Source organism: Primulina tabacum, chromosome 9 (genome assembly GCF_025594145.1).
Source record: "Primulina tabacum isolate GXHZ01 chromosome 9, ASM2559414v2, whole genome shotgun sequence".
NCBI lineage: Eukaryota > Viridiplantae > Streptophyta > Magnoliopsida > Lamiales > Gesneriaceae > Primulina > Primulina tabacum.
The window spans coordinates 34472399-34484708 of record NC_134558.1 but is presented as its reverse complement, the minus strand read 5'-3'; the positions used below and the strand labels follow the sequence as shown (position 1 = coordinate 34484708).

Sequence of the window (12310 nt, the reverse complement as noted above, 5' to 3'; positions counted from 1 at the left end):
CATTATTTGACCACTAGTACGCACCATGTAAATTCCATTCAAAAAATGAAGTTGCTTTCATGAATTCATAATCCGGAGGATTATAACTTTGAAATTTTATATTATTATAATAATTTATTGAGATTTGAGACTCCTCGAATCTATTTTAGAGTAGATCTCTTGTAAGACGGTCTCACGAATCTTTATCTGTGAGACGGATCAACACTACCAATATACACAATAAAAAATAATACTCTTAGCATAAAAAGTAATATTTTTTCATGGATGACCCAAATAAGAGATCAGTATCACAAAATACGACCCGTGAGACCCTCTCACACAAGTTTTTGCCTCCATTTTATGCATCTTCATAGCATATATGACCATCAACATCCTCGTGAAAATCCAAAAAAAAAAAAACAAACAAACACACAAATTTCGCAAGTAAATTTTGTGAGCCGAAAGTCTGACCCGTCCCAAATAAAAAATATATATTAATTTTTATATTAAAAAATATCATTTTTTTATGAAAATTATGGATCTACTGAACATATGTCACGGGCATAGACGTGAATGACTCTCTTCTGAAATAAATTGTTCAATCGTGATAAAAGTTGATTAGCAGAAAAACCCGATGTAATTTTAAATTCTAGAATTTTTAATATTTTATCCTCGGCACCACTATTCATATGTCAACAAATTTTTGACGTTTTTAATTCCTTAATTAAAATCCATAATTAAAAATAAATATTTTCATATTTTCAATTTTAAAATAACTTTTTCATATTTTCAAGATAACGTGAAAAATTACGTGGACTCATAAGTCTTGGGCTGTGAATTTGTTACAAATTGGGCCTCAATATTCATCAGCTTCAGAATCCAGTAAACTCTGGACCCTTATATTTCCGTATCGACTATTAACAAATTAATGAACTGAACTTCGTTCAAATTGTTACTCTTTCATTCCGTACAGCCTAAATATCACAGAGAAATGGGCTGCCATACTAATGTTATTGTACGTGCCAAGTTCTTGAATTTTAGCAATTATATTATCGAAAAATTTATGGTATATAGCAATTTATATATCAAGTATATGAAAATTGTTAAGAGTGCATAATTGCATCATTCGACCCTAGAAAGGGTATATTTGATGTTCTAAACCAGGCTATAGTTTGCTTAAACAAATATCATTTGCAAAAATTATTAAAAAGTGAATTCAATAAAGATCAAGCATGAATAAAATATAAATCACACGCAAAACATTCAATTTATCTATTTTATAATTAAAAAAACTCATCAATATATTATTTTAATCATTTAAAGTGATTGAGTTAAAATCTATTGTCGATTATTTAGAAAAAATAGATAAATCGAAAGTTTTGTATATGATTTATTATATTTTCTTCATGCATGATATGTAGTACGTTTACTTTTTTATTTTTTTGCAAACGAGACTTATTTGATAAAAGACAAAAAACTTGTGTGATACGGTCTCACGGGTCGTATTTTGTGAGATATATCTCTTATTTGGGTTATCCATGAAAAAATATTATTTTTCATGCTAAGAGTATTACTTTTTATTGTGAATATCGGCAGAGTTGACCCGTCTCACAGATAAAAATTCGTGAGACCGTCTCAAAAGAGACCTACTCTTAATAAAAATATACCATGATTTAAAACATCAAACGTAGGAGAGAATTTCATCTCCTCGAAAGTTGTTCAACACATTTTGGTCATTCATCCTATCATGGGGGCAATGCCTGTATGGGTAGGATGAAATAAACCTTGATTCGCATTGCGTGTGATAAATGCTCACACATGTAATAATATCAAACTTCATCCTCTTTTTTATTAAATAAAAAAATTATTATTCATAAATAAAATTCTAAAAATAACAACAATAACTTAAATAATATGTTAAATCTATGTATATCATGACGCTTCGTGTTTCATTAGAAACTTATAAATTGTTTAGAGGATCGGAATATTGATTTCAATAGTTAATTCTACTATAATAAGAATTAGCCGAAGATATGGAATTGGAGTAATCTAGGTTCACAAGAAAATAATATCTATATATATATATATATATATATATAGACATATAAGATTGAATTTTTTTTCTTTTTAAAGGCTTATGTTTAACATGACATACAATCTAGGTTGTCGAATTTTAACTCGACTTGAATCGAAAATACTAGATTAGGACCGGAGATTTTCGGGTTCGGTTCAGATTAAGTCGAACCCGAAATTCAAACTGAAATTATTTGAGAGGTGAGTTGAGTTGGATTGGGTTGGGTTCATATTGAGTCGAATTGACTGATTTGATAATTAGACCACCCAGAAACCCTAACACACTCGACCCGTTTTGTTTACTTAAAAAAATAGGGCTAAGTTTAAGTGCCCAACCCTATTCTGTTCTCTTCCGCCTCCATCCGACATGAACGGTTAGATTTTTAAATATAGTTTTGATTTGTGTTCTCATTTCATATTTTATGGTCGTACCAACCTCTTCTTATAATGCAAATTGAAGCTTCTATTTGTTCCTTGTTTATATAAATTTATAATGCAAATTGAAACTAGTCAAGCGTTATTTTAATGTTACTTTGTGATTTTAATAATTTTTTATTTTATATTGATATCATATCATAAATTTTTATCTTGATGTTTCAAGATTTTCTAAACAATTGTTTTTTTGTGTGGATTAATTAATATTTTAGACAATTATTATTAGAATCTTAACTTTAAATATTTAAATCAATGACAAATAATTATCATATTTAGTCTAAGTTTGTTTTGAATTTTTTATTTTTATTTAGTTGTTTCATTGAAATAAAAGAATAATATATTAATGTTGTATGGTGAAAAATCAATTTGGGCTGATCAGGTTGGTTCTAGTTCGAGTTCGGATCTGGTATATTTTTTAATATCAGGTATATTTTTTAATAAAATGACAAACAATTGACTTTTTTTATATTATAAAAATGTAATCAAAACTTTTATATATATATATATATATATATATATATATATATTATATGACCAATTTCCGTGCGGACAACGTAGGAAATACAGAAGAAACAGGGTTTGTTTCAACCTACCCGTGCAGGCAGTGCCTGCACGGGCAATGAACGGCCCGGATCACTCCACATGAGTGATCCGGGCCCACCTCCATGTAAAAAAAAAAAAAAAATTGGCTCGAAAAAATCCGAGCCGTTGGAACTGCCTGCAGGGGTAGGGTCGACGGAACCAAGAAACAGAGGGTGACTCGTACTACGTGGAACTCACAGACACGACACGTCATTCGTCTGCGTCACCCATGTGTGGTGTCTTGTGTTAAAGTCAAAGATCCCTCGACATCCAAGTTCTCAATATTCTCCTTTTAATTCATTCTGTTTTTTTTAATATATATATATAAAAAACAATATATATTTAACTTGACTGGATCGATTATTGCCTTTTCTCTGTATAAATCGGGTCAATTGTTATATTTTAATTCAAAATATTCGATAAATAATCTAATTTTAAAATAAAAATATGTGAGATAAATCCAATCAAATTATCAATTTTAAGGTTTCATTTCTATTTAATTATTTTTACTCCCTTCATTTAAACCTCACATCCACACAATGTATAAAGATTGGAAATCAAAATAACAAATTTTTTTAAAACGGGAAACCAATAAATTCATTAAACAAATCATGAGAAAGTTAAGTACATCAACCAAGATGGGTTAATACATTCATCCCAATGAGCGATTGTGTTCGAATCTCTACACAAATTACGAATTTCGAATTTTCATAAAACAATCCAAATGGAGAAGTTCCCAAATGTTCAAGATAAGAGAACCATCATGATTAACAGTGTTCGAAGGATCTGTCAACGCAAGAACAATTTGACTAAATCTGAAAATACCTACACATTGTAATAATTACCTTGCATAGCGAGCTTCAAGCCAAAAAGAATAGAATTGAATTCAAAGAGGTTTCATCTATTTGTTCACTCTATCACGGTGTCATACGACAGCTCGATCATGATTTTACAATGTGCTATACCCAAGGCTAACATTTTATCCCAATAATAATTTTTACAAAGCAAATTAATTAAATTTTGTGTTTCTATTTTTGGCAAAATTATATGTTATTTGTTGAAAAATACAGTAACCTTTACACACCTATACTTATAGTACATTATTATTGTCATTGTTAACAAAGTTGAGGGGCTTAAATTAAATTTATAATAATATAATAAAAGTGTAATTATGCATGTCAAAACTTGCTATTAAACGATGGTGATTTCGTACCTAACTAAAATAAACTCGAATTGAATTAATATTTAAGCAAAAAAGATGTTCGAAACAAAGGGCATAATCATAAATATTATTTGGTGATGGCAGACAACAAAATTGCACCATCAACGGTTCAGAATTGCATGACTTCATGCACACTATGTACATTCATTTTGGCCCCCACCTCCCCCACAATATATACCAAAAAACAATATTTTTTTTATAAGTAGCGTGGGATCGAATATTTGTGTCATAAAATTAATACAAGAGGCATAGATTAGTAGCTCAAGGACAACAACGAGACCTACTAATTAATATTCACAAATAAAGAAGAGTTAACCAACAATCTGTATTATTACGACACAATTATTCATAAACATGATCGTAATACACAACAATCTGTATTCACTAATTGAATATCATCTATATATATTTCTTAATTGATTTTCTTTCCTCCACTTACCTTGAATTCAATGAATTCGACACTTACATCTTCGTGTGCGTAATGCTACAATTAATCTGCCCACATGACACGAGATGTAACTAGCAAATACGAGGGGGAATGACTCCGCTGAGTCGATACTTTAACATCAATGGTCCCATTACGTATGTTGCCTCCCCCACAAAAGCCAAAGGTCTCCATGCCTCGTGGAAGGAGAGTGACAAAAAGTGTAGAAATGATGGCGTCGACTGCCGATTTGTGCCATTTATTGTCATTATTTAGCACTATTTTTCTCGGACCCACGATTGAACAAAACATCTCACACTCGAATTTTAAATTATTTCGGCGAAATTTAAATACCTAATATTTTTTTGAATAATCAATTTTTTTTTTTTTGATTATGTTATTAAGTTGGAAGTAGAATATTCCGAGTTTAGTTAATCTGATTCAATTTTAATAATAAAATATTGAGAAATATGGCATATTCCATTTGATAATTACGTCCATTATATATTCCTCGTTTTATTTTATAATCTAGGTCATTTCAAGATTAGATGTTAGCTCCTTATGTATAGTTAAATTTTTCGTCATTTAATTATTTTATAGATAGTCTTGATGTTGTAGCAATGACAAATCGTTCGTAAGTGATCAATTTTTATCGATTTCGCATCAGTGTTACAAAAAATATTAATAAACCAAGATTTACGGATTAAAATCGAAATATGACAATTTAAGTATAAAATCATTAAAAAAAAAAAAACACACACACAAATGCATAAAACCAAAATTGCAGTTCGGCACGTAATAATTTAACCGTTAGGTATACAGGCTAGAAATATAAGAAAGCCGCTTGAACTGAAATAAAAATAGGACTGTTTGATTAATTGAAGTAGAGTAGCTATATCTCAAGCTGGAACATTTCGTTAAATAATAATTTCCCGTACTTTATATAAATTTATAATTCTAATATAATAATCCATATTAACAAATAAAACGACGTCATTATCATGAAAAGTATTCAAACTCCAACCAACGCAAAATTTTATTTTAGAAGAAAAATTGAAACATTGCACCTGGTCACAGTACTCGTCCTTCTACAGATACTTTCTAGTTTCTAGCCTAATACACACGCATCAATTTTTATTTTATTTTTTTAAATTTTGTCCATATTTAATAGGAGTGATGATGTTACGTCGACGCTCTATCAGCTTTTAAGTAAAAAAAAAAAAAGATTATATAAATAAAAAAATATATAACAGATTAATATTGAAATTTGATAAAATAGATGAACGAAATTGCAATAACCCAAATATAAAAAATAAAAAGTGGAATTTCCATTTTTAAAATAAATATGTTTTATGATTCAGAATGTGTATTTATCAAAGTTTTCAATCAAGCATTGATATTACTAACAAGTATTTTCGAAAATAACGATCGATACGATTCGAAAAAGATAATTATGAATTAAACAAAATGTCTGTTTAATTCATAGTTAAGAGATTCACTATTTCAAATTTTTAACACTATTGCCCATGTATTTTATGCTAAAGCACAATGATTGTCTTATTATAATAGAAGCACGATACGCCTAAGACCGAATGTTTTATGTTTTTCCAAAAAATATAATTTGTAGTAATGAGAGTCTTTTAAATCATATAAATATCAATCAACACGATTCGATCACTCTCTTGATGATAACAGTTATTATATCCCAACGCTACGGACTACAAGAAATTTGAATTCTAAGGTGTTAGACAAACCTTCTTAGTTCGCACAAAAACGAACGAGAGAATATAAATTGGTCAATCATTTTTTATTTTTATTTTTACTTTATAATGTTAGGTAATCTTTCTTTAGAAAGTTACACTTTTTAATTTTTCTAAAAAAAGATTATTTTATTTATTTAATATGTTTTGATTTAGTTTTTGAAAAAACAAAAGGTGTTTGTGTGTCGGTCAAACGATTTTCGATATTTTATTTTTAATAATATGATTGATAAAAAAAATATAATAATATTTTGTGTAATAATAGTATATCTATTTATTGTTATTATTATTCAAAATATCAATCTTACTTTTATTAATCATATCACTAGTGTAATGAAAAACAATAAGTTGACAAACACATACACACCTACTTTTATTTTTCCGAAAACTAAGTCAATGCATATTTAAATAAATAGTTCATTAAATTTTAGAAAAAAACTAAAAAGAGTACACATTAAAGAATTTTACGTACAAAAATTCAAAAAAAATTTCATATTTCAATTTATTATTATTCCAAATATCATTATTATTTTTTTATTAATCACAATACTAGTAGAATAATAAAAAAATAGACAAGCAGACATGCATGTCTCCCCTTACTTTTTTAAAAACTAAAACATACATATATTTAAATAAATAATAGTTTTTTTAAAATATATATTAAAAAGAACAATAGTTCAAGAATTTTGCGTACAAAAAATTAAAGAATTTTGCGTACAAAAAATTATTATTATCATTATCCCAACTATGATTATTATTTTTTATTATTCATATTATTAGCAAAAAAATAAAATAAGAAATAGGTGATATCAAATATATTTTATTAAGGTAAAGAGTAGGTCTCTTGTGAGACGGTTTCACGAATTTTTATTTGTGAGACGGGTCAACCATACCGATATTCACAATAAAAAGTAATATTTTTTCATGGATGACCCAAATAAGAGATTCGTTTTACAAAATACGACTCATAAGACCATCGCACACAAATTTTTAGCTAAAGTAAATGAGTGTAAGTCCTAAAAGAAACATTCGCTAAAAAAAAGTCCTAAATGGAACCCAAGAAAAAGATTTTTTTTTTTAGTTTCCATAACTGCAGTAGGATACAAAGGACGCTTCAAAGCCAAGAACAGTGTAGTTTTGAATAATAGATGTGTCAAACATCGTTGCCATTTACTGATACTAATAACCACAAACGAGCCCTCCACTTCCGAAAGAACCTATTTATGCCAGGCTCCCGGTGGAGGAGAGGAGACGGCTAGGATAACGACCTTGAAATGCGGAGTCCGAGCGGCCGGCGAAAAATTAAAAATTGTTTATAAAAATAACCTCGGCTCTTATTTATTTGAAGTGAGGATCAAATATCAAATGATTGCCACTTGGGTTTAAATATATTTAATTCCAGCCTGTAAAACTTATTTTCTCATTAAAAAAAATCGGACGAGTAAGGACAAATACTCGATTTAAATGGAGAAAATGAATTGTGTGTCATACTTTTGCGTGCATGATAAAAATTTTGTAAAAATAAAATAATTTTTTATAATTTTTTAAAATATTTTTTAGACTTCTCACAAAACTGAACCTTAGCTCCAAAAAAATATAACAGTTCAATGTATTGCAGATATATGGGTATAATTTTTTTGTACTAATGACATAGTATAACGACCGATCTGATTCCATTAACGGGAAGCACAATTTATGTGATTATGCTAATTGTTTTTAATCTTAATTAAAGTAATGACCCAATGTCTCAGCATATAGTAATAGTATGTGACTTAAATCATCATCTGAATCGTACAATATCTCAAACGTCACTTTTCGATTGCTTTAAAAAAACAATTGTTACATTCAACAATCTCTCAATAAATATATTATTTATAATAAATGATAACAAAACTCGTGATCTCATATTTTATATCACCGGGAAATTCTGATGTTTGACAAAAAATAGCTAATTTTTATGTATTCAGTGTTCCATGATTGGTACTTTGTTACGTAATAGCACATGACTAAAAATAAGCTGACTTGACATTTAATTTGTCGTTTTGTTCTTCAAAATATATTTTGGTCAAAAGAATCGGTCCAATTAATGTAATAAGTACTCATCTTACGTAGATCATAATTTATCGAACAAAAGAAGTCTACGTTTTGTTTTCCAGTTTATATTTTTTGAGTATGAGTCTTGTGATGGTTTAATGAATCTTTATATGTGAGAAAGATCAACCCTACCGATATTCGCAATAAAAAATAATACTTTTTCATGGATGACTCAAATAAGAGATCTGTCTCACAAAATACGACTCGTGAGACCGTCTCACACAAGTTTTGTCATGTTTTATTAGTATATATGGCTATAAATTTGCAAGGATCTTTTCATAAACTCTATGTGGAATTTTATAACTTTTAATTTGTTAAAAAAAAAAAAAGCAACTACATCAAACCTAAAGTCACAAGAAGTCGACAAAGATTATAAAGCTACATCGTTAGTTCATGATTTAAAATATTAACAACATTTATCTATTAAAATAACGAGTCGGTTTTATATTAATTAAGCCTAAAATAATCCTTACATACTTAAAATGAAAGAGTATAATTCGATGATATTTTAGTTTTCTCAAGTTGCGCTTGGAAATTTGATTTGGTAAAAAAGATTTCGAATAACTTTCATTTAGAGTTCATATAAAGTACTGAATCTCACTTTATTCATTCAAATAAGTCAAAAAAGTTGACGATAAGATTAATATAAGCAAGGCCTTTATTTTTTTGACAATTAGAATTTACCTTACCAAGTTTTTTATCCTATATTTAATTATGTTTCGAATACTGTTTTACATATATTTTATCTTTTTTTTTTATGTTAAATCTTGATAAATAAAAAAAACTCTAATCGTAGATTTTAATTGTTTTAAAAAGTTTCACTGAAATCCCACTTATAGGGCACTACTTTAGTGTTCTTTTAATTATGAAGAAATATGGCACTAAAAAACAAAAGCACTATCCTCCAAATTTAAGGGTTTACCACGAGCTTAGATGAACCCTCGATTGAGGAACGTTTAATTATTTTATTATAAATAAAAGCACATTAGTAATTAATATTTAATTAATTCTATTATTTATTACCATTTATTTACATTAAATGATGAAGATGTAAAAAGCCAAGAAACAGATCCACGTGATCTCTTCATTTCTATTGTCATTTAGTGCAAATTCTTACCATCTCCCATGTCGTATTAAGTCATGTTATCAATGTACACGATCCATGTTGTATGCGTCTATATATATAGTTTGTCCAGTATAATTTACTCGATTGAAATAGTGATTCGGGCGAGTTTAATAGTTGAAAAACAAAAAGAATAAATAAAGCTAGCCATCTCTCTTGGATCATAGCTAACGTGATATGTTACTTTGTGATGTCAGCCACCTTCACATTTCTTCCCTAAACCCCACTTTCCCATTAATTGAACGACAACGGGTCATATGATTCCATTTTTTTTTATACACGTCTAACTTTGTAGGATGCTAATTCTTTTGAATTTGTTTTTAAGTAAAAATTACGTGTCTATTTTACAATATTCTAGCTTTATTCATGATACTAATTGAACTCTGTACGAATATGCATATTACAATTTGATATGGTATATAATTTGTAAGCGGAATATTTGTATGTAGTAAATCTTTTGTGAGACGATCTCGCAGATTTTTAGTCGTGAGATAATTCAAAACTGTGTATATTTACAATAAAAAATAATGATTTTTTATGAATGACCTAAATTTAATATTTGTTTCACAAAATTGTCTCATGATAGCCGTCTCACAAAATTTTTTATGTTAAAATAATGGTGCAAATGACGATAAAAACAGCATGGAAATATGGAATCTTCTTGGTTTTATAAAGTTGATGATTTTGAAAGTTTGTTCTAATGTGAAATAAAATATTACTTATTAGTTGAAGTATCCCTTCATGGCAAAACGATTAAAAAAAAAGACAAAAACAAGATATTTTTTTTCCTAATAAAATGGATAAAAATAAAAATACCCTTTGAAAGACTTCTCATTTCATAAAAGTTACATTTACTTTTTGCAATTTCGAAATAAAAATAATGGAAATAGGAAACTACCTTTTACATTATGCACGCTCACGACTCAAGACGAACCTCATATTCAAATGACACGAGCAATGGGTGATTAATGTTGGATTTAATTTATTATATTTAATAAAAATAAATTATATATTCAATATTTATTTAAATAAAAAAAAGTATGTATTTGGATCGATAAATTTGAACTTAGATATTTCAAATTTATAATAACAAATTCATTAATTAGTTCGGCAAAACTTTCAGAGTACAAATTTCAAATCTTAACTAGTAATTTTTTGAATCAAATTTTAGTCATTCAAATCTTTTATTCAAATAGTCTCTGAGATCCAAATATAATTGAAACTCAATTGAGATCAAGTCTTAAATTTGCGACGAGATCTTAAATTTGAGACGAGGTCTATACAGTGAAGTAAAAAAATAATCTACTCCTATAAATTATTATTGTTAAAAAAAGGTAGCTTAACAAACACCTCTTCCCAAGGAGCACTTGCCTTGCCCCAGTTTCTCGTATATAATAGCCTCTCATTCATCTCTCCTCCACGTCCCCAATTGTCCACTCGTCTCCCCAATAAAATCTCCACGGCGGCGATGCAAGGCGTTCGGAATTACTGGCCTCTAGCAGACAGCGGCGTCTGCCTCGAGCTCACCCCGACCACCACCTCTCCCCTGGCTATCGACGTCGATGAATCCACCGAGATGCGCATCCAACGCCTCATATCTGAGAGCCCTCTGATCATCTTCAGCCGACCTTCTTGCTGCATGTGCCATGTCATGAAACACCTCCTCTCAACCATCGGCGTCTACCCCACGGTCATAGAGATGGAAGAAGACGAGATCACCATCCTCATCCAGCGGGATACCAGCGATGAGGCCGAATATTCGCCCCCTTCCGGCGGCGGTCCCGGGGTCCCGGCGTTGTACATAGGCGGCGTGTGTGTTGGTGGGCTTGAGAGTCTGGTTGCTTTGCATTTGAGTAATAATCTGGTCCCCAAGCTTATTCAAGTTGGTGCTCTTAGAAATGAATTCTTGGTCAGCTAGCCTCCAAATAAGCTACCCATAATTATCCATGATAAAATTACAAAAAAATATATATATATTTCTATTTAGAATATTATTATTATTAATAATAAAATATATTTATTATGATCGCTTTTGTTATGCTGTGAGCTTGTGAATTAGTATTTCTTATAGTGCTGGGAATTGTAATTAGGATAATTAAATTTCAGTTAAATTATGAATTTATGAATTGCATATGCATAATTTAGTGCATCTTTATTGATTTTCAAGACTAGTGCCTGTAATTTTCATGAGATTCAGTTATAATTACTTCGCAAGAGTAAGAGTGTATATATATATATATATATTTAAATAAAAATATTAATATCATCTAATTTTTTCAATATATTGTTGCAGATTTTATTTTGTATAAATATTCGAGCAATTGGAACTGAATATTCTGGAGGTTGTTTTAAGTGATTCTAAGCCAAAATTTTGTACACAAAATTGCTTCGTAGATGCACTTTATATGTTCATCATTGCAAACTACTTTTGACTGCGAAATAGTGAGAAATTTTTAAATAGTTTAATAATCTAGCCTCTAACCATGGTTGGCATCCATGATATCTATGATACTTCAATTCATTGGTTTGACCTTCTTAAACCTAATCAACTTGTATTACTTTATGCTTTTAATCACAGTCAAATTACCATATTTATTAAAACTATTCCCCTTTTGTTT

At 29.1% G+C, this 12310-nt stretch overlaps 1 protein-coding gene across 1 annotated transcript; it reads left to right on the top strand.

Annotated features, from left to right (window-relative positions):
- Positions 1-11065: 11065 nt before the first annotated feature.
- LOC142556610 (glutaredoxin-C6-like) lies at positions 11066-11806 on the top strand. The gene has a single exon (XM_075668084.1). It carries the CDS (start codon positions 11161-11163, stop codon positions 11608-11610), a length of 450 nt encoding a protein of 149 aa, XP_075524199.1. The 5' UTR covers positions 11066-11160; the 3' UTR covers positions 11611-11806.
- The last annotated feature ends 504 nt before the right edge of the window (positions 11807-12310 follow it).

What these genes read in the sequence shown, in the direction of transcription:
- LOC142556610 (XM_075668084.1), top strand. Translation starts at nt 11,161, where the DNA reads ATGCAAGGCGTTCGGAATTACTGGCCTCTAGCAGACAGCGGCGTCTGC.